Here is a 23,080-nt window from a genome sequence, read left to right as displayed (position 1 = left end):
TTGGACGGGGGAACTACACGGGCCCGAGGCCAGCAGAAAGGCAGGAGCCCTGCAGTGCTACATCCTCAGCCCCACCGCCCTGAAAGTCAAAAACCACCTAGAAAAACCTGACAGGAACATCTCCCTTCTCCTCCTCTTGGAGCTGGCCCCAGCAGGGTAACACAGTTGAGGAGCCCTCAATACACTGCAATGCAAAGAAACCCAGCACCCATCATCACGGGACGCTCTTGTTAAGTTCTTTCCATTGCAAACACGATGGGATAAATCTTATGCTTACTTTCCTTTCTATTCCAAAAAATAACCCTACCCTCTTCCAGAAAAAAGGAGCCATAGAAAGATCTTGGTGAAGATATATATATATACATAAACATATAACCAGTGTGTGTGTGTGTATATATATAGACTATGTATAAATATATATAGTATATATATATACCATTTATATAGTATATATATGAATATATATAGTGTACATATACACTATAACAACATTTTTTAAAATTAATTTTCCCATGAGATCTGTTCATCTTTAAAAATAAAAAAAAATCTGCGTCACCTTTTCCCCAGTCCATCACATACCCTCAAGCATAATTGTTCACTTCATTGTATTTTGCATTTTCTCAGGTCTGTAAGTCAAACTTGCTCCTCTGTAGAAGTTAAATATATATATATATTTATTTTAAAAAGAACATGGATCAAGCATGTTATCTCCCATTTAACAGAATATGGAAGTTAAGCAATAGCAGCGATAGGTGCTGATTTGTAGCAGGCATTTCATCTATTTCTTCTAAAAGATCTCCTCTGATACTTCACTTGGGGACAGATCTTCGGGCTCGTTCCCATGAGGACAGCTGTGTTGTACAACATCTCTAAAGGAAACAGATACAAAAGATTAATCTGTATTTGGGGTTAGGGAGGGAACATGGAGGGTGATTTTATGGAGACTATCTTTGAGATATTTTTTCTTTTATGCCATGACCATATGTTAACCCCATTGACTCCATAAGCAGGCTTCCTGCTTTTCACCTGCATTTTGGTGAAAAGTCCCTTCGTTAACTTTCGTGCATTTGATAAGTTAAAATCCTTCTTTACGACCTCCAATATGTCCTGCATACTGCTGAAGGCTAAATCAAAAGACTCATCTCCTCTGAGCTGTCAGATTACTTGAACCAAGAAACCAATGCTTGTGTTACCAAAAATTCTGCCTCAGAGTGTACATTTGTCATGTGCTCAGGTACAGCACTACATGCCACCAACAGCACCACCACGTAACTTCTCCTCCCTCTCCCTCCCTGTAATAAACTTTCAAAGCCAGTTTCTAGTTCAGCTTGATTGGTTTATTTTAGTTTTACACTTTGTCCCTCACATACAGTTATTTAAGAGTCTTGTACTGTTAGATTTCTACAAAAATATCAATTTTTCAAAAGCAGAAAAGAGGGAAAGATATATTTTAATATATAAAAGGAAAAAAGCTAAATCTGACATTTCATTATATTCTTAAAAACATTCCAGTCTATTTACAGATGTGTAAAAAAACAAAGAAAATCTCCAGGTCTCTTGGTCTAGAGTGAGAATGTGCGCCTTGCAGGGGCTTCCTTCTCCTGATTCTAAAATCTTTTCATTACATGTCACATTCTTGCATTATTGCCTCAAAGACAGCATACGTCATTGTTAAAAGGTTTATTCCAAACCAATGGGAACATGAGGGAAGAGTTAAAAAAAAAAAAAAAAAAGAAAAAAGACGGGGAAGTCATCATTTAAATTCTTAGCAAAATATTAAGCTGCAGCCAGGAGATGGTGGAACAAGGAGAAGCAGAAGCTGAGAGCATTTCGAACATGCTTTGTTGCCTGGTAGAAGCCATCATCTAACCTTCTGGGAACTGCACCAACTGCACCTTTTGCAGCCAAATCTGGGGTCTTAGTTCATTCAGTAATCACATTCAGGAACCAAAAACTTTTTACTGTCATCTTTTCACAACTCATTTTTATTGCAATAAAAAGTCCTTACTCCCCCCTGCCAAGCAGTAAAAACATCCAAGTATTTTCCATTACATTGATAATGGACAAAACATCCGCAATAGCAGAGCAGGTATCTTAGATAACATTTGAACAGCTTTCATGCTACAGCTTTCTGTCCTACAGAAGTGTGCAAAGCACACGCCTTTTAAAAAGTATTCAGACACTGATTAGCACAATTCTGTAATTAAAATTAGCCACCTGGGACCATTAAAGGATGAGGTGCAGAAAGAGAAGTCAGTGATTAGGGATTTGAAAGGAATCACAGCACAATTTTGGTTGCTGTTTCACACACAGGGGGCATAAAAACTCTTGGCAAAGCAAACTGCCATAGGTAAATTAAAAAAAAAAAAAAAGCAACTTCAGCCTATTAGAAATGCTCAGAACCCAATTCCCAGGTAAATAAATTTAAGTCTAATATAATGCTACTGAACTAATATAGTTACTCCAGACTCCCACTGATTTAAAATGAGTTAAAATCCTTTAATGATAAGCAAAATATGCATACATACATCTTTACATGCTAATTCCCTTTTCTAAGGCATTCAGTGACAATGGTAAGACCCTGCATGACTCTCAGGCTGACCTATATTCTCTCTTCCAAAGAATTAATATAGGGCTTGTATCAAATATTTAAATAGCAAATATGCAAACAGCAGTAAGTTATACGTAACTGCTTTAAAAGACACCAGTTAGAGTGGCAAGGTGAAGACACCTTTTACACGTAGACTCTGGAGTAACTTCCTGCATACTTAACTATAGGGGCTTCTCTCCTCTGCAGCATAATTAAAAACAAAAAATCATTAAAAAGACAAGGCAACACCCAAAGAATACATATCCCTGGTGGACCTAACCTCGACACGGATCCAGAAGTTGCAGCTCACTGAATAGGGCATAGGGTTGCACGGCGTGTACAGCAAACACTGCTACCTAACTGTGGAAGAACATCGCTCAGCACGTGCACAACCTCAGTGCTGGACAGATGAAATTCCTGCATTAGTGCATCACCAAAGATCGGGAATCTTGAGGGGGAACCCCAGCTGCTGTTGCTGGGACAGTAAGATGGGATTACATTCCTAAACATAAAGCAAAACGCACCATCTACTTCGCAGTTTCTGTATCGTTTTCATGGCCATGGTTTTTACCCTTTAGGAGCAGTGAAGAAGCCCCTCAAGCGCACCGTATCTCCTATTTACAAACTTGATAGGAAAAGATTGTGTATACACTCATTAACAAATCATCTCTCTTAGGCTGAAAATTTGTCAAGAAAACTATGAAAACAAAAACTGTGTACAAAAATATAAATATCTTTACAGTCTGCAGGCACTTCACATCCAACAGCTGAACAGTGAAGAGCATCTACAGGTTATTGAGTAAGCAGTGGCAGAGAAGAATAAAAAATACATCTTGTGATTCAATACTGCCCTATTTCCCTGGTAATGAGCATTTTTGTTGACTTTTTTTTTTTTTTTGCTATACACATCTTGTGCAAACGCAGTGAGAAACCTCTGAGTACCTTTCCTGAATTTATAAAGAAATGGAAGGTTTGGAAAGATATACACATATTTTCATATATACATTCACATATACACCTTGCTCGTTTATTTTAGGCTACAACAGTCTGAAAGTGTTCTGTATTTTTATGAAACAATGCTTTCTATTAACATCCTATCCACCAAATACATCTTGAGAAATGACAGGAGGAATGAGGAAGAGAACTGGGAAAACACTCAAGCTACTTCAGCAGTGTATTTAAAGATGTAGCAAAGGGGTGCCCACGTTTTTTTTCTACTCTCTGAGATTCTCCCTTACGGATGCCCTAACCATCAAAGGAGGGGTTATTTGTATAGGGCCATGAGGTGAAAGTGGTGGGGGGATTTTCTGTATGTTTGTTTTCTGTTTACTTGTTTTAAAGTTCACACACTATCCGAATTGCATTGGGAAATATCATCTCCCCCATACAGTGAGAGTTCTAGATGTTTATGACAATATTCTGGGCATAAGCTCCTAAAAGGAGTCTGCCAGAGAACTATCTAGCACCAAAGAACAGAAGCTTTTCACTTCAGCCCTCTGCACAATCTCCAGTTTCCCTTCTGTGCTCTAGGTAACATATTTGAGAGTAATTGCCATCTCATTTCTGCACATTCATCATATTCTGCAAAACTTTAGAAACAGCACATGTGAAACAATCCCGTTTCTGCATAGATAGTTTGCCTGGTACAAAACCAAATGAACCGTATTTTTTCCCTCAACAACAGACAGCTGCCTCTCTACTGGGAAAAAATAAATATCTGTCAATAGCCTAGGCTTCTCAGTCCTTTTACAAACTATTTCCATGAAGGACCCAATTTTGGAAGGATACCATGTGCCCAGCAATGGTTATAGATATATCATCTTCCACGTTTTGTGAAGGAGAAGGAGAATACCCAGAATACAACGGTGAGGTAAAAATATGTCAACATGCTTAAAGTTTCATAGCACTTATTTCTCAATTTGGGGCCTGCCCTTGGATGAACAGAGTGCTGATGCCATACAGAAAACAAAGCGTTGCAGACAAGGGAGGTTGCCAAACTCAGACACTGGTTCACACTGGCTCCAGATCTCCATTCCAGTCTGATAAAATATACACACATTTATTTGCCTGCTGAATTTGAAGGTAAGGTCCCAGTACTACTAAACTTTGTGCCCACGGGTGCTAATGCGGGCATTACTTTGCTATCCTGTCCTTCTTGAACAGTTGCAGATGAAGTTTTTACCCCAGTGGGTGCCAGTTTTGCAACTATAGGTGCCAGTAAGGGCATCACTTTAGTACTCTGCCCTTCTGAGTCCACTGGCAGACTCGCCACTTTTAAGCCAAGTGGTGCCAGCTTGGGCATGGGCCTCCACAAAGTGTCAGCATTACTAGCTTCTGGATTCGTTTTCATTTGCAAAACCGGTGGAGTCACACTGGTGGTCTCTGCAGTTTTGCCGTTCCCACCGCTGGTTATGGACAGATTGGGAAGCGGATCCTTCATTTCAGCACCTATTACTATCTTTAGAACATCTGCTTCGGATGAAGGCTCCCCAGAGTTCTTGTCTCCATCGGTAATATCATCATCTTCCAGGTGCAGCAGGAGAGGACTTAAAGAGCCACCACCCTCTGGAACTTCGGAAAGGTCCTTAAAACTGCCTCCCAAATGGCCAAACTGGAAGGAAGAACCATCCGCGGTGGAGAGATCACTGCCTGTTCCCCGGCGACCTTCTGCATCTCCATGGGAGAAATCTGAGTTGAGGGTGCTGGGCAGCTCCGACATACCTGAAGCATCATCATTCAATTGCTGATTGAGGAAAGCGATCTCATTGAGCAGAGAAGTGAGGGTCTCATCAGTGTCATCACTCTCCTCAATGCTGCTCAGTAACTCACCTGTATCCAGTTCTGCCTCCTCCATTGCAGAAGCTACCTTCCTCAGTTCCATTTCTATCCTCGAATCTTTGAGCTGCAGCTTGCGGAATGGCAATTCTTTCATTTTTAATCTCTCTCCTCCAGGATCGCTGTCTTTCTTCCTGGCTTGGCTTCCTACAAACTCACCAATGCAGAGCTTTTTGCCAAAGGACTCTGGACGTTCCTTTGTACAGGACACGTTCCGGATCTGCGGAAAACCATCTTTATTTTCAAAGAAACCTTTGGCGGTACCTGTGGTACTTCTTCCATCTCCTCCGCTGTCTCCAGGACACTGTTTGGCCTTTTCTTCCGAAAGGATGCTATCACTCTTCCTACTTTCAAGAGGTGCTACTACCAAGGATTTCTCAGAAGCCTGAGTAGCTGCAGCTGTCGTTGTATTAGAATTTTTGTTTCTGTTTGGGTTTAGATTCATACTTCCTTCAGCTGCCAGTGATGTTACATTAACAATCCTTGGCATCATGAATGAATCTTCGCTTTCTGAAAAACCGAACAAAGCACAATCCATCAGAATCCATGCCAACTACAAGATAATTCCTAATTGTATTCAATTTACTCACTTTTCATGTCTTCCTCAAATAAGCTGCTATTCACAATTTAAACCACTTGCACAGTTTTGGTCAAGTCAAGCCTTGAAATATTAATAGCTTAATTTTTAACCTAAAATACAAACAAAAAACAACCCAACCACCACCACACTTGACCAGTCCCTTTCTTCAGCAGGCTGGCATAAATGAAAGCAACTGTAATGCCTACAACTCCTACAGTGATTCACAAAGGAAAACAATGGTAATTTTCTCCCTCACCGTTTTCTCAGTTTACTTCTACACTGCTATTTTGAAATACTGTTTTTGTGCACAATAGTACAGTGGTATTTCATGGACTACCACATTATTTACTTTTGTCTCACATCAGTTTCTCATTTGTAACACTCAGATTTTTCCCCAGCCCCAAATCTAAAGTTAACTTTCATTTTTCTCAACAATTCATTACACTGAAAGGACTACAATGAAGCAGAAAATGAATGGCTTTGTTCTAACACAAGAGATGACAAGCAGCAAGCACAACACTGGCAGGAACCACTCCACACCTAGACCCAACATACAGTACTTCGTCTTGAAAAACATCTTTGCTCTCAGAGGCAACCTCCGACTGGCAGCAGGGGCAGCATGGTATGGGAAGGGATTGCACCAGAGAAAGAGCCTGGATCTAACAGGCAAACATTTATAACAGCCCCTCTACTATTTTTTACTGCAGCTTCCTCACTGGGATGCATGAGACCATGCACACATTGCAGGCTACACTTCCTCCTATTCTGTTGAGGGCAAGGAGAATTGGCTTTATATTCGGACCCTTAAAGCCCCTCTGATCTATTCAAAACATTGAATAGCGATTTTCTTTGAAAACCCAGACAATGACACCTACCATTACTTCCTAATGAAAAAACAGTTTAACCTCATTTTTTGCAAGGGCAACCTTCCCTACGTAAAAGCAAAAAGATTCACAAAAAAACACGAAGAGCCTACCTGAATGGGGCTCTGTAGCTGACACTACTGTTGAGGGCACTGGGTTTCCAGCAACAGCTGACAATGTAATAGGAATGGTAGAGTTGGTAATGATTCCCTTTACTTGGACAGGAACTGTTGATCCTGGCAGCTGAATCATCACAGAAGCAATACCTTATCCAAAAAAAGGGGGAGGGGGGTGGGGTGGAAACAAGATCCTTTCAGACACTCAGTCAAGCTTGGAAATAAAAGCCTTACAATTCTATGCAAGACTTTACACTGTAATACCACCTGAAAGTGGTAAAAAATAGAAATACAAAGTGGTTAGATAATTAAGAGATCTTCCCTATGTTCTTCCTCCTGCCTCAACTTTCTTTAGGGTTCCCACCTCCCTAGTTTGGGAATAGTAAAAATCGAACAGATTTTACTTACTTGTTGATAAACTGGCCATTTGACTTAATTGTTTCAAGTTTCTTTTATCAATGAGGTTCTACCTCACTAGGTTTCAAAGAATGAAAAATTAAAAGAAAAACTAAAGAACAAGTTACTTTGTAAACTGTAAACATTAGTGAATAGCCTGGTATTTTCATTAGCATGTTCTCAATGATCATACCTGGCTGTGCTGTCACGGTGGTGTTGGCAGCTCGAGGCTTTAACTCAGCCTGCAGGAGTGTGGAAGGAACAGCTGCTACCTGCCCTGGTACCAGTGGGCTCTTCAGCGTAAGCACCTGCCCCTGTGGAGTCATCACTAGGCTTGCAGCAGTCAGTGTAAGAGAGGAGGAGGTGTCCTCTGTAAAAAAGAAACATGTAGATCAGCAATTTGTTTTGGCATAGCACCCTTGATGGAAAACAACATCCCGCAATCCACCGTCAAGCACAGGTGTGCAAGGAGCTCCAATTAGAAGGTTTGCAAGCCCCAGATATGAAAGCTGCTACGGAAGCTACACAGGCCTCAGGAACCTGATCTATGCAGCTAGAACCAAACTGTACTGCCTTTTCATGCACCATAATATAATCTTAACCCTTTGGAGTGGCAACCTGATCAAATATCACAGCAGTCTTGGTGAAATTACAGGGGGACTTTGTTCAGTCAAAAGAATGGGAAGAAGTTCTCACACCACATCCAGATTCTGATGCCAAACTTCCCCTGGACTGGAAAAAAACAAGGCTTGGGAAACCAAAACAATCAGTTGTTTATACGAGCTGAAGACCACTTCAAGATCTATGATTACCAAAACAAAGCAACATCACCAGATTGTTACAGAGTATTATAGTGGTAATAATATGAAAGGTTGGATTTCTGCAATTGTTTTTTGTCTTCCTAGGTGAGAAAGCCTCTGTAAACATCAATTACTTCTCTGCGAATTCCCAGCACCAAAAAATTCTTAAGTGTCTGACAATTCTGTCATTTAATTTAAAAGCAAGTCTTCTTCCACCTCTATAACTAGCTAAATCTATTCCAGCAACTCCAGTATTTTCGGGGTTGAGCTTCTGGCTTTGAGTCAGCAGTAAAGAACCACCAATTCCTACAGGATTGCAGTGAAACTCCGTGAGGCTGAAGAACAACTAAATAGCAACTTATTTCTCATCATTCTGAAAGTCACGTTCATCTGAAGACCTCAGTGGTGCTAGCCTCATATGTACTGAAAGCAAACGTTTTCCATACCTCTTGGGTAGACACTTTCTGGTCCTTTTCTGCTAATTTCTGTCCTAATTCTGCTTCAAGAAGTAAGCTACCTGCAGAAGCAGTCTAACTGTTTTGCCCTCCCATGGGATGCTCCTGCAATGTCCGTTTCCCCTTTATGTGAAAGGTACATCATTTTTAGCCCACCTGTGGCATGGCTTCCTTTTCTGGCAAGTATCAATGGCTTGCCTCTTCTATTTGTCACAGCCACTTTGCCCAGGTCTCTGGATGGAAGAGAAGACGCTTCTTGCTGTGTGGTAGCAGTTGAGGTTACAACAGATTCTGCTGGCTGAACTTGTTTCTTCTTTTTTTGTGCTTCTATGGCTTTTTGTTTGGCGTACATATATTCTAGCTTCTTTAGGACAACCTCTTCTGTCTTCCCTACAGAAAAATTATCAAAGAATCATAGAATATCCCGAGTTGGAAGGGACCCACAAGGATCATCGTACTGGCATTAATCAGTATTAACCTATCTTCAAAGCTAAAGAGCTGATGACAGAACTGAAAATTTCTCACATTGACACCATCCAACTACTTTACATTAGACAGCCCCGTCCAGTAAATAGCATACTTAAAAAAAAAAATTTATGTATTTATTCCAAGACATTTTTTCCCTTCAAAAACATCCATGCATTGAAGAACTTAACTGCAACTTTGATAACCAAAAATCAGCTTAGAAGAGCACTAGTTCTTATTGAACTAGTTGCAGTTCACCATGTGAAAATACCCACAGCCGTGGAAAAAAATCTCACATCTTTCCTAATGCTAAGTATTATTACCAGACAAAATGTTACTTTCATGCTGTATGAATTTTCTTGGACTGATGAGCCCTGTTACTCCAATTACTTTTAAAGGAAAACTTGCATACAGTTTGCCATTATTTAACGTCACCATTTTTGTATCAGAACAAGATTTTACAAATTGTATGTTTTCTGTATATGCTCACAATTTTGTTATGACTGAAGTTGAAATAGCTATATTGACTTGTTTCCTACTTAGAGTTTAGGCTCTAAGATGACAGCCTATCTTTAACTAAGTTTACCTTTAACTAACCTCCCAGAAAGACAAAATAAATGTCACATGGGTCTTCAAATCCCTCCATGAGCAGAAGCTCAGAATATATCGCAATTCTGTTTTATGGACAGAGCTGCCTCCTACATCTGGACACTAATGGCCCTATTTTTCAGAAAAACAGCGCACAATTATTTGCAAAGTTCATCAAAAAGTCAGAGGTTTTGGAACGTATCAAGAACCTTACTGTGTATACTTTTGAAGCACTGAGCAGAAAAGCTGTTTAAGGAAGTGACCAATGATGTAATCATTTTTTTTTCCCCCACTGAAGCACATCCAGTACACAGGAACCCAAGCCTGTGGCTTGCAGCACCGAGATCATTCTATGCTTCCTTTAGGCATAAAGGAAAATAAAAGCATTTCTTATCAGCATGAGTGTATCACTGAGTCAGAGCCTGGCAGGTCTTCATCTGGCGTCAAGAGTCTAAATTTTAAGTGAACATTAATGACTCACCCAGACCCACAGAAAATTACTCTCTCCTACCCTTGAAAGCCTTTTTCTTTCATTATTCTACCTAGTTTGTATCCAAAAACAGTCTCACCTGAAAGCGTGGATACTTTCCGAATCAAAGTATCCTGTTTACGTGCCAGTAAGTTCTTCTGTCCAGTAAGTTTATCTGCCTGATCAGTCAATCCCTGAATTTCATCAAATGCCTAAAAAAATGTCAGGGAAATAATTTATAAACCAACAATACACAAAATAATAAAATATTTTTCCTTCCAAGAAACCTTTATGAAATTTATTTTCATTATCATGAGAAAGTAAGACTTATAGAAAGGATGTGAAAAGTAGACCATGTAAAGACAGCTTTCCCTAAACACAAGCTGAAAAGTGATAAACATCTTGGTTATCCTTCCTCCAAAGTTCTGCCATTTTTAAGAAAAAAATAACTTTTATCCCACAATTTTAAGGTACAGCTGATAAGCATAATTATACATCTACAACTAATGTTTTATTTCCTGTTATTTGCATCTTTACAATTAAGTATTTTATATATGTCAGTATAATACTTAATGAAATGTTATCTTCTCCTGCATTAAACAAGATGTTTTCTGCATATTTCAAAATTGCCTGGATCTACACAGTAAAACACTAGGGAATTAAGACGTAAACTTCCATGGATAAATTCACAAAGGATACAAGGAGAGAGCTAATCTGAACACATGCATCTGTGACACCAAGATTAAGCTTTTGAGAATACAAGTTGTTTCATGTGTTGTTTTATTCTACAGTCCTGTAAAGGCGTCTGAAGTTCTCTACTGAATATCACAGACTCACTCGAAGACTTCAGACCAGCTTTGACTACTGCAGGCTGCGCAGCATCACAGAAGGTGAAAGGGAGATGACAGTCTCTTCCCTGTGACAACAATTTGAAGAGCCTCTAACCCCAGCTGAAGGAGAGAAGCTGGCAGCGTCTACCCCTAGAGTGTTGATGTAACTGCTGGAGAGAGGACAGGATGGAAGCTGGTGACTTCTGACTGGGGGCACAAATCCAGAATACTGTGGAGCAACTGCCGAAGCTGGTCCAGCCCTCTGACTAATACCCCCTGCTCCTAACTCCATGTGGGTACACACGATGCTGCTAGGGGAAACCTGGACAGTATGAGAAGTGACCACAGAGCTCTGGGGTCAGCAGTCAAGGGTACGGGAACCCAGGTGGAGTTCTCTTCAATCTTGCCAGTAAGCAGAAAGGTTGTGAGGAGGAGAGCACTGATGGTACAAATCAGTAACTGCCTTCAGAACCGGTGCTAGCAAAAGGGTTTTGGCTTCTATGACCATGGAACCCTGTTTGCGGATCAGCAGATGCTTGGAATAGACAGGATCCGCCTCACTAAGGGGAACACATATATTTTTGCCAGCAGAATGGCTGAGCTAATAAGGAGGGCTTTAAACTGGGAATGATGGGGTAAACAGCGAGTAACCAGCAGCCCTGTGAGTGATGGACAGGGCTGCTGAACAAAGGATGTGGGGTGATGGGAAGGGATCACGAAATGGGGTTTAAGTGGTGTCTACACCTCCAGCATTTGCATGTAGGTAAGGAAGTTCCTACAAAGGCACAATTATGAAGAAATTCCCCAGCCCCCTTTCTAGGAACCCAAAATGCAGCAGTGCCTCTCTTAAGGGTCTGTACACTAAGGGGTAACTTCCTTCTCCAAGTGACAGAGGAGCCAACAAAGGGGCGTGCTGCGCTGGAGCTCATACTCCCCAACAAGGAGCTTGTTGGGAATGTGAAGGTCAAATGCAGCCTTGGCTGTCATGACCATGAGGTGGTGGTGTTCAGGATCCCGATCGCAGGAGGAGGGTGAAAAGCAAGTTCACAACCCTGGACTTCAGGAGAGCAGACTTTAGCTTCTTGGAAGAGTCCCATAGGATAAGGCCCAGGAGGGTAGAGGACCCAGGAAAGCTGGTTAATATTCGGGGATCACCCCCTCCAAGCTCAAGAGCGGTCTGACAAAGAGGAAGTTGGGCAAAAATGCCAGGAGGCTTGCATGGACGAACTAGGAGGTCCTAGACAAACTCAAAATACTTACTTGCTTAAGAATGTAGCATTTGGAGACCTTGGGAAGATTGTGCAACCCCAGAGCTCTCTTCAACTTGTCAAAGAGATCTCTCATTTCATTACGTCGCCGGCGTTCATTTGCTGTGTGTGTCTGGCGGTAATGAGCAAAGGCTTCTTCCTCTGTCTTCTGCTTTCTGCTCCAGATTTGAGGATTCTGCTGGAGAAGCAACCATATTAACCAGTTTAAAGAACACAGGTAATCTAACAGCACACAATATTCAAACACATGCTTGATTTGCAACGTTTCAACAGACACCTGAAGATTTCATGTCGTGCTATTCAGCTATGGTCTTCATGAAAGCTTGGTGTCAGAAGCACAAGCAAGAAGCATGAAATGCTGACCAACAAGAAATGACCAACATAATCACATCAACCCTAAAAGAAAAGATCATGAGCAGCCCTTTCTATTCATGAGCTTTCAGTTTTTGCAATGCAAGACTACTTAGTTAAGCCACAGTATTACACCAAAATCACACATTTGAGCCCAATGTTTTTGTTTTGTCAAAAAGTCTACTAGTAAGTGAAATGACTTCATCAAATACAGGACACACATATTTTTTCCCTGGAGTTAAACTGCTTTCGTTTCTATTTCATTTCATGGGTACATATAGATAGGGGCCAACAGACATTGCAGATACAAAAGACGGCATGGATATTGATCGCTACAGACATCTACCAAGAAACAGAAGTGTTGACAGACTCTGATGTCAAGTTTCTTTGTTTAAACGTTCACAAAGGTTGACAGGTAATAATTACTAATTTCTACAGGTTAGAAGATTTGTTATTTCATAATTATTTTTACAGGTTTTGTATTATTATGGTATTTATTTCATGACAAAGTATTACTTAAAAAGTCTTAATGTGTTTTTGACATCATTTTGGGTCTGCTCCAAACCCCAATGAATCAGTAGAAAGACTCCACAGGTCCAGTGATAACACTTCTGAGCCCGCTGGACTCAGGAGGAATCTGAAGCCCGGCTCCTGACACCCACTTTGCCCTCACAGGCAGAATGAGCTCATTATGGCTGTAACTGCATCAGCTCTTCTGTTGGGTGTTAGATTCCTTTAAAGGAAGGGCCTCATACCATAATCTCAAGTGTAGAGAGTACAAGGAGAAAGCAAGGCAGGCAGAGCATCCTGTAAACCCATCTTTATCTCAGCCAAAAACATACGTACCAGCCCGCTCCAATGTACAAGGCGTACAACAGGTTCACGCCCCGCCCTCCCAGCAAGTAGCTCTGTACCTGATTTCAACTACATCACTGTTAGTTACCATGGACAGTTAGTGAAACAGGCTTCAAAGCGACCCGAAAATACAGCATAAGCTTCAGAAGGACTGCAAGGAGTTTGGGTTTGAAAGGCTTCTGCATTGTCTTTAACTTGCCTGAGAGCTTATCATTTAAACTACTGTTTTCAGAAATCCTTTGCCCAGCGCTGCAGTCTACATAAACCTACATACTGTCTTCTTAGGCACATGAAAGCATTTCTCACTTGTTCATTATTTTATGTGTGCTGTAGAAGTTGTTTATACCAAGAACACAACGCTTAAGAAAACGTAATAGTAAGTAAGAGGTAGATGTTCCTCCTGTACATAAAGTTGAATACGAAACCCACTGATGCCAGTGGCAGTCCTTTTTTTTTTTTTTTTAAAAAAAAAAAAAAAGATTTGGACTGAGCCCCTTCCCCCACCTATACGTATTTGTTTCTTGCATTTAATAATAAATACACAGATGATAAATAAATTGCATTAAAGTCACACTTGAGATGAAAGTTTATCTTTAAAATGGAGATGTGATACCAAAAGGAAAGAGGAGAGCATATACCTTCATAGGATTTTCTGATAATTTTTCATCCGAAGAATTAGGAGCATGGTATCTGGAAGAAAGGTAAAAAGTTTTTCCCAACACTACTCATCTCATACACTCTACCCTCATTAAGTATATTCCAGCCTAGTATTGCTCATTTTTATCCCTTGAAATTAAGTTTTCCTTGTAACTACATGAAAGCAGGATACTGTTGAGCTTTCTCAAGGAAGCGAACTCTAGCTTCAATGCCATCATCCTGGAAAAAAAAAATCAGCTGTTCTGAAAGCTATAAAATTATTCCACAGTGCAAGCAACAAACTATTGCACTACGTGCCAAACAGTAAATTCAGCCTCTCACTGTTAATTGTAGAAAGCATCTCTCTTCGATTTTGGATAGCGTTTTAGCTTTTTATCATTTTAGCACTTTTAGCTAATTAAAAAAAAAGACAACAAAACAAACCAACATAGATTCAATACAGATGACAGAGCAATCCCTCCCCCATCAAGAACAACCTACCAAAATCCTCACATTTATTACTATGCTAATACATAAAAACAGCTTCCTTGTATTATTTCTCAGCAGCTTGAAGAAAACAAAACAATACACATTTGAAAGAATTATTTTCACAAAATATCTAATCTTCTCACTGAAGGATCTTGACAACTTATAAAGAACAGCAAAGTAGATCTCTAAGAATAAAAGCTGAGCTGTATCTTTGGAGAAAACATTGAAACATCTGGAGGTATATAATAGCACCAACCAGATTTATTTTTTTTAAGTTTCTACCAAAAAAAGCTCTTTAAACATCAGTAACTAAGGACACAATGTTCCCCATTTTTTGATACAACTGAGAAAGAGCTACGACCATCTTTACATACATTAAGTAAACAATGTTTTTACTTTGCATTCTCTCATTATAAATGCAAGTGCAGCAGCAGCAGCAACAACAAAAAAAAACAGAACCAAAAAGAGCCAAGCTATCCAACCATGGCAGACTATATACAAATAAGAAAAGGCTTTCTTTGCTGCGGCAGTGGTCCCAAAGTCAAAGCTTTCATTTTACAGGATCAGGGATTAAGCCAATGACCACTCCTGCCTAGAAATAACAAAACTACCAGCAAGAATAAACAAAACAGAAGCTTGCAAAAATCACATTTAAAACCAATGTGACCCTGCTCGCATTCACTTTGCAGGAAGGGAGGCAATTCACTCAAATATTTTACATTATAAGACACATATCCTTATGAACAAATTAATTAAAGGAAAAAAAAAAAAAGGCTAAAACCTCAAATCTATTCTTAGTTCTGGCAGCCCCATCCTCACAGACACTGGAAAGCACCAGTGCTCAGGAAGACCTGAAGCAATCCGTGCTTTATCTTACCATTACATTAAACCTGTTGTTAACGGGTTCATTCAATGTCAGCTCATCAATAAAATACAGAACTGTAGTGCTCTCCAAGGATGCTTACTTCTCTTTGGAAGGTCGGATATTAGCAGCTGTGGCCTTCAGACGGGCAATGTTAATCTTCTCTGAAAGCTCCTCCACGGTCTCAATGTCCACCTGCTCGTCATCCTCACTGTATTCACACGCATCCTGGAACAGTTTTTGTTTTGTTTTTTAAAATGAGTATCTACTTAGCAATAGAGCTCAGGCCAAAACAGTTTCACTTCAGTCTCAAAAGAGATTACATTATAACATTAAGAACCATTACAGAAACAACCTCTCCAGCTATACTGGCCAATAAACAGTGCTAAAGCAGGTGGTTATTTTAACTGTCACCTCTAGGAATTCCTCCCACTAGCAACTGTGCAAAGTGAATTTCAGTAAGGGCAAAATCTGCCATTGAGGCTTTTACTATTGGTCTGATAAAAAGCTTTCACAGGGCAGAGCTTTCCTACCTATGTTTTCAAATACGAGTTAACTCCCTTTACAACATCCTACAGTACACTGACTAACTAACATTATCTTGTCATGGGTTGAAATAGTTACCACCTTGGCAATGGTCTCTCACACCTAAGACAGCACCAGACAGGACATCCCAGAACCAGGCTTCTTTGGGTCAGACAGAAAACTGCTTGCATGATAAAGACTGCAATTTCAGTTCTTTCCAAAAAGCTGACCTGTAATTATTTCATATATTTAAGACACTTTGGAAAGTACTTCTCTATGTTCTCCTGACACAGAAAACTTGCTAATCCTCTGTGGAGACAGAGATAGAGAACCACTGCAGTGATATGAGTTAAATATCAACCTTGTGGCCATGTGCAGTACCAGATTATCCTCCCCCCAAACAAATCAAGCCTTATCCAAGCAATTTTTTATTAGTTTTATTAGAGTTTTTAGTATTATAATCTCTACGCTACTTCACTGATTACAAAATGCAGAACTCCTTCTCCTTCCGAAGTAAGAAAATGTAATTATACCTCCGTTCTGTACTCAATTTCACCCAATTCCCTCAACTACCCAATCTCGTCCTCCTCCTATTCTTCTCTTCTGTCTTTCCATCTTTTCTTTTGGGGGAGCTGCAATCTTCTTCTCTAAACTGAATACTTACCTGAAATTGATGCAAACAGTTAATAAAAAAACCAACACTAGAGTGCAGAACATGAAAAAAGGCAATATGCAATACTGTACCAGCAGAAGGCCTCTAGTAAATGCTTTTCGTGGTACTGATTATTATCTGCAACTCATTAGTCATACTGCACAGTAACACTGCTGTTCTAAGAAACTCTTATTAGAAAGGAAAAAGTGTTGCACTTACTCAGCTGGCCACAGATTAGGCTAGATACAGCACTGTAACAAAAACAATAAAAGACAAGAACGACCTAAATTATCACACAAGCACAACTAACATGATATTAATGATGCATCCTTCCAGTTATCAGCCATGAAATTTACACCTGTGAAATCTGCAGCTATGTTAACTGAAAGGGACTCAATTTATCACCAGAAGCAACTCTTTGCTGGTCATTTCCTTTTTGACAGAGGAACAGGATCCCTACTATCCCAGTACGTGATATAGCAAAGAACAAGAAGAAAACTGCCTCCTTAGTTATTGACACCACATTAGAATGACAGCTATTGTCAATAATGCTGCCAGAGAAAATTATCATATTTTTTTTAAAAATAAACTTGTGTAACACATCATCTCCCATGGCTGTGTGATAGAGGCCATAGAAAACAGCATCAGTTTTAAAAATTAAGTTTGCCCTCCTTTACTGAAGGCTATGCTGGGGATGTAGCCTTTAGTAAAGTATATATAGTGTGTGTGCATATATAAAGAGTACATATATAATGGTGTCTACGTATATACACACATTACTACCCGTAGAATCTTCTAGTCTTTTAAACTGAATGAAGCCACATAACATCCTCTGCCATAAAATCACTCTCAAATATTCCCAAATCTTCCATCACCTTCTACTGATGATGTCATGAGGAGTTGTACAGTGTTGGCAGTATAAGGCCTATGTAGAAGGAGTTATAAACTTCTAAACTACTCACTTCTGGAGAAGCTGACACCTCCTCCTGTACTGAAGAAGTATCAAGATATTACTGCTGAAAGAAAGAAAGGTGATGCTCAGTTTAGCAGCTATAGCTGTTCCAGATCTGAACAGAAAAGCATTGTTGCTTTTACATGTTGCTGTGCACACTCCCCAGTCACCAATCTCTATGCTTGTAAAACATCTTACCTTTTGAACCAGAGAAGAGCAAGGAGAGTGAAGGCAGGTGAGAAATGACTAGGCTTAGAGAACAATCTCACGCATTCTTTCAAAAATCTCTTTTCCAAAGCACTGACTAAATTTAAAGACACTGTTTGTCTCTGCCTATGAAAGCACCTTTGGTACCTGGTGGGTTCAGTACTCGGAAAGAAGTTCTTTTATTATTAGTACTGGGTTTTTTTGCAACTTTTTTCACAGAGCAGCTACACATCTGTACAACGCTGTGACAGTTCCTGTTACAAAGGGAGCAGCATGGGGGTAAACCAAATTCTCATCTGAATGTAGAAGCATGGTACTGGCACTGGCAGAACCTTAAGGAATTACTGTTTCTCTCTATGCATAAAAGCCCATAAAATTCTTACTTCTTCCAGGTTTTAAGTATCCACCCACAAAGCAAGACTTGTTAGTACTGGGACCAAGCAGAGCACAGAGAAAAAGAACCGTCTTTACCAAGGAAGCAGTACACCACTTTGAACTTGAGAGGCCAGTGAGGAGCTGCACGTTACCACTGCTGCCCAAGACACCGTATGCCCGGGACCTAGGGAGGCCCCACCAAACACTGCTTGCAGTCTAGATACAGAACTCATCCATGGAAATTGTGACCAAGGTTAAAACTTCATTGCATTTCAGCATAGGTATTTCAACAACTTAAAAACACTGGCAGTGAACAGGACGCAGCTTAGTTTCATGTCTCTTGAGTGGGTCTGTGTGCTTCCAGAAACTTTAAGTTCTTCTATACAAAAATCTCACTAGAAGAGTATCATTTATCCACACAGACAGCAATTTTTCAGTAACTCCTCACACTTCAATATCCAGTTCCAGTGAACAGGAACCACCATTTTTAATTTTTTTATTTGTTCAAAACAAGTCATTTCGTTCTTAAGGCAGATGCATCCAATTTGCCTTTAAGTCATTTCTGTAGCAAGCCAGAACTACATATCCAGCTTCCCCACTGAAGAGCCAAGTGACTCACTTGTACAAGGTCACAGAATAGGAGAAGACGAACTTGAAACTGAAATTAAGATCTACTAATTGGGAATAGGGGAGGGAAGGACAAGCAAAGAAAAAAACAAACAATTACCACGTTGGAAGATACTGAAATTACACTGTCTCCTCAGAAGTAGAGCTTCTGTGGAGCTCCAACAGGAGATGTGAACACGCAGCATAGCTGCTTCCACAGCTTTTATTTTTATTCTCCCCTGGGCCTGATGAAAAAAGGAAAAGCTCACCATCATAAAGCCAGAGGAAAGAACTGGCTGGACAAAAAATTACACAAACAAAAATGCTATTTAAATTACAGAACTACTGAACTAAATGACCTTACGTTGAAAACATTAGAAGTGTGAGAGGTTTAACTTCATTTTAACAGGCCACATTTTACAACAACACAGTTTTATCTCATGATACATAGAGCACTTCTTACTCTTTCTTGCTCTCCTTGGTCATGCATAAAGCTTCCCCTGTTGCTGGAAGCCTCCTGGTGTACTCTCTAGCTTTCCCATTTTATAGAGTATCACTGCTGTGATTCGACATGCAAGAGATGCAAACAGTTTCACTTAAGAGGGAAGGACTCCTCCGCCTAACATACACCTAGGCATCATTTCACTGCAGGGAAGGGCATATCGCAGGGTACTTCCGAAGATGCTAGGATCCAGGTAGAAGAAACAGGAAATTAACTTCTGCTAGAAACACCATCCTGGTAAAGCTTTTGAGCACTGACAGGTTACCCTGGGGTAATCAAACGCTTGGTAAGTTATTACCCAGCTAGAGCTGTTCTCATGGTGGAACTTTCTACATGTTACCATACTAAAAAAATTGTACTCAAAGCCTGAGGCACGGTATATTTTTCATGGAAGACAGGTGAAAAGAATGAGGTAAAAAGTCGAGGCAAAAAGTCACTGCCCACCAAGATCTTCATATCTTGAAGTTTACAAATCCTGCAAGCGGACAGATGTAAAACAAGAAACACTTAATTTCCCTTCTGACTCCTAGCAACAAAGGGAAAATGCTTCAGGATGGTAAATTTTTCCCCTTTACCTTCATCTTTTTCTGACTTCCTGGTAAAAGGAAAAGTATCACAACTGCACAGGACCTCTGAAGTCCATTTAAGTTAGGCCATGAGACCTGCTATACCTACACAAATCTTACCAACCCTTCATAGGCCACCCCCTATCTGTAGCTTAGCATGACTTCTTGTCACTTTTCAACTTCTGAAGTGCTTGTGGAAGCCCCACCCTTCTGATGCCAGTTCTTCCACAGTCCTGCAGTTCGCAGAATCACAGAATGGGTTGGGTTGGAAGGGATCTTAAAGACCACCCATTTCCAACCCCCCTACCATGGGCAGGGACACCTGGTCGCTCAAAAGCCCATCCAACCTGGCCTTGAATGCTTCCAGGGATGGGGCAACTACAACCTCTCTGGACAACCTGTTCCTGTGTCTCACCACCCTCACAGTAAGGAATTTCTAATACCTACTTTAAATCTACACTCTCTAAGTTTAAAACCATACCTTGACCTCTCTTTTAATTTCTTCTGCATTGGTGAGCAACAAGCCCAGCAACGCATCTCTTCTGGTTGGGCTTTCTATCACCTGTACTAGGAAGTTATCCTTAACACACTCCAGTAATTATAAGACTTCTAAATGCCTTTGAGCTTATAAAATACCCTAAGGAATGAGGACACAAAAGGAACAATCCTTTTGTTTTAGTTCCACAAAAGGAACTAAAATGAAAACCCAAAGTCGCTACAGAAATGTCAGCATTTTTCCCCTCTCTGCACTTCAGTGCCTGTTTCTGAGCACCCTCTTCTTCATCTGTTTGTTCCTGGAAGTCTACATCCCTACTGCTGGTTCCCGAAGAGCAAACTGCCTGACGGCAGAGGGTCTTCAGTGACAGAGATGAGAAAGAAGGAGGGCAGGTAACAACAGATGTGTGTACAGATTACCCTGGGAGATGCCTCATTTCTGGATCGGCCCTGCCCTCTGCAGTGTCTGCAGATCTCACATGTGGTCTGTATCAAAAGCTCAGAACACGTTAGAGGTTGTTAAAACTTACATCACCCACAAATACGTCACTTGAACCTTATTAAACTTACAGTGTTATAAACATGCATAATGGTTCGTCATAATTGTAACTTTCAGCTCAGAAAAAGAAGGATTGAAAACCACAAAGTTTCAACAACACTGAAAGCAAGAAACTTGCCAGACACAGCAGCTATGTTTAGACTAGCAAATTAAAGAAGGCTATAGGACTCTATTATCTGTAGCATTAAACTACAAAAACAACTCCTGACGTGGTTTTGGCTCACGCCACCATGTACTCGTGAACTATTCAGTTTGTGACAGCCCAGGCCAAGCAGCCATTCCCAACAGGCACTGTGTGTGCAATTCTCATGCCTTGAAGAACAAGAGTTTAACATCACATCCCAGACCATCCACTTGAACTTGTTCTGACATCGATTAGTTTGCTTACACAGATATACTAAAAAGACTTTATTCATACCACCAAACCCCAGAGGATCTAGGCTTTTCTTGATGCAGTTCAAGGGAGGAAGTGCAAAAGGGCAAAGATACCATTTTAAGGACCTTCTCTCTTTTTGATGGATGGAGGAGGAGTGTACAGGAGTCTCTTAAGTACACGAACTTAGCTCCAAGTAAGAAGTTGATGCGAAGAGCATCAACATGCAAAACAAGTCACCACTGCAGTGAAAACCACATGGAGTAAGGTATTTAAAATAAAACAAAACAAAACAACAAAAAAAAAGCCAAACCCACAGTAACTACTACTATACTGGTCAGTAGCAATTATCGTGACTCACTGGACATATTTTGGCTGGTTGGTTGTTTTTTTCAATGTATATTTCCTGAGTAACTAAGACCTGTCCAGACTCCAAACTAGTGAAAGAGTTGTCACTAGTATTTCCACCAAATAAGAGTGTTAGTGGCCATGCATTCACACTTTGCTTCTCTGTTGGTACCAGCTTAATGAAACAGAAAAACTTTGCTAGCAATCTGTTCGTATGGACTGACTTCACCCAGCCTGACAGACAATACCAGTGCTGCCTGTCTTGTAAGCACTATGCTGATAGAAGAGTGCAAATGGTCTAAGCAAAGCATATTCTTACCGTTGCTTCAGGCACTACCTGAAGTTCTGTGATAACCTGAGGGTTCTCTACTATTCAAAAGGCCTGCTAAACAACCTGCCTCTGTTGAAAGTTTTCTAGGAAATTCCATAAGCGTTTTCTCCCTTTCCCACAGTGCCTCCCCAGTAAGACTTTTTATGCAAAACAAGCTGATATTTAATACAACTTGGAAAGAGGGGATAAGAAGCCTGAGCCAAAGAACAATCACCTGCTACAACGCAACTATCCAGAGCTTCCCAACAAGCACGGGTAAACGTCAGGAGGTTCACTGCAATGATGAGAATGCTCTTGGATACGTAACCTCTTGTCAGAGGAGTACTTCAACCATTTATTTCTGAACGGCCTGAAGGTTTCCAGTTGAAGATCCTCAAGTTGATCTCCACTTTGGATAATAGTATTCTAGCGTACTTCTCCCTTGAAAGAGAAAGACCCTGGCACCTCTCTCCCAAAGGAGCACTGAAGTAGTTTGAAAAGCTGTCTTCTCATTAACAAGGACTGCACTTAGGCATCTGTAGTCCTTTGTAGTGGACTGCTCCTCTGAATACAATACGGGGTCCTTGCAACCATTAGGATCATGGTAAATGCTGCCTAACAATTGTTAGCAATTCATTGTTACGGGACTGCCTCCTCTAATTACTGTAATTTTTTGTTGAGGGAGATGTTTGTCCAGATCTGTAAAGTGCTCCTTAGAACTCTTCTCTACGCTTGCCAATCATCAAGTCATATTCATCACAAAGCTTGAGAATAATTCATAGAGCTGAACAGCTCCAACTCTTCTGATGTCCTTCAGCCAGAGTGATCTTAGAAGCAGTGCCACAGACACAAATGAAAAAGGCTCAAAAATAATCCTCTCTCATACTCTGTTCCTACTTTAGTTAAGTGTTTTCAGGCCACTAATAACAACTGCCAGGCTGTACACGCTAACAGCCTGCATCCTGATCCTATTCATATTCCACACAAACTTCTATTTCTCCATGATCATATACATTTAGTATGCTAATTCCTCCATTAATTTTGACCAGAAAAGCTCATTACTCCTTGGCTCCAACCATAATTCCCTAATTGTAAGGACTATCATTACTTAAGGAAGGGAGTGAAAGGAAACAGTAAGGATCACCTCAAGGTTCCAAGGGAA

General features: G+C 40.4%; 1 protein-coding gene across 33 annotated transcripts in view; it reads right to left on the bottom strand.

Moving 5' to 3' along the window:
• Positions 1-678: 678 nt before the first annotated feature.
• The window catches only part of MGA (MAX dimerization protein MGA), a 65,777-nt gene continuing 43,375 nt past the window's right edge, over positions 679-23,080 (bottom strand). For 6 of the 33 annotated variants that reach the window (XM_040557707.1, XM_040557725.1, XM_040557709.1 and 3 more), the window contains 8 exons: positions 15,552-15,682; positions 14,100-14,151; positions 12,248-12,433; positions 10,258-10,369; positions 8,792-9,025; positions 7,574-7,750; positions 6,982-7,134; positions 1,322-5,935 (listed from right to left, as the gene is read on the bottom strand). In XM_040557707.1, the coding sequence (XP_040413641.1) occupies positions 4,650-5,935; positions 6,982-7,134; positions 7,574-7,750; positions 8,792-9,025; positions 10,258-10,369; positions 12,248-12,433; positions 14,100-14,151; positions 15,552-15,682 (2,331 nt within the window). In that variant the 3' untranslated portion in view covers positions 1,322-4,649. Of the gene's footprint in view, positions 870-1,321; positions 5,936-6,981; positions 7,135-7,573; positions 7,751-8,791; positions 9,026-10,257; positions 10,370-12,247; positions 12,434-14,099; positions 14,152-15,551; positions 15,683-23,080 lie in introns of those variants that run through there. The other 27 variants (XM_040557728.1, XM_040557711.1, XM_040557727.1 and 24 more) reach the window with 17 other exon arrangements.

The sequence above is a fragment of the Cygnus olor genome, chromosome 5 (assembly GCF_009769625.2).
Source record: "Cygnus olor isolate bCygOlo1 chromosome 5, bCygOlo1.pri.v2, whole genome shotgun sequence".
NCBI classification, from domain to species: Eukaryota; Metazoa; Chordata; class Aves; order Anseriformes; family Anatidae; genus Cygnus; species Cygnus olor.
Note: the sequence above shows the minus strand (reverse complement) of the source record. Positions and strands in the feature narration are given on the sequence as shown.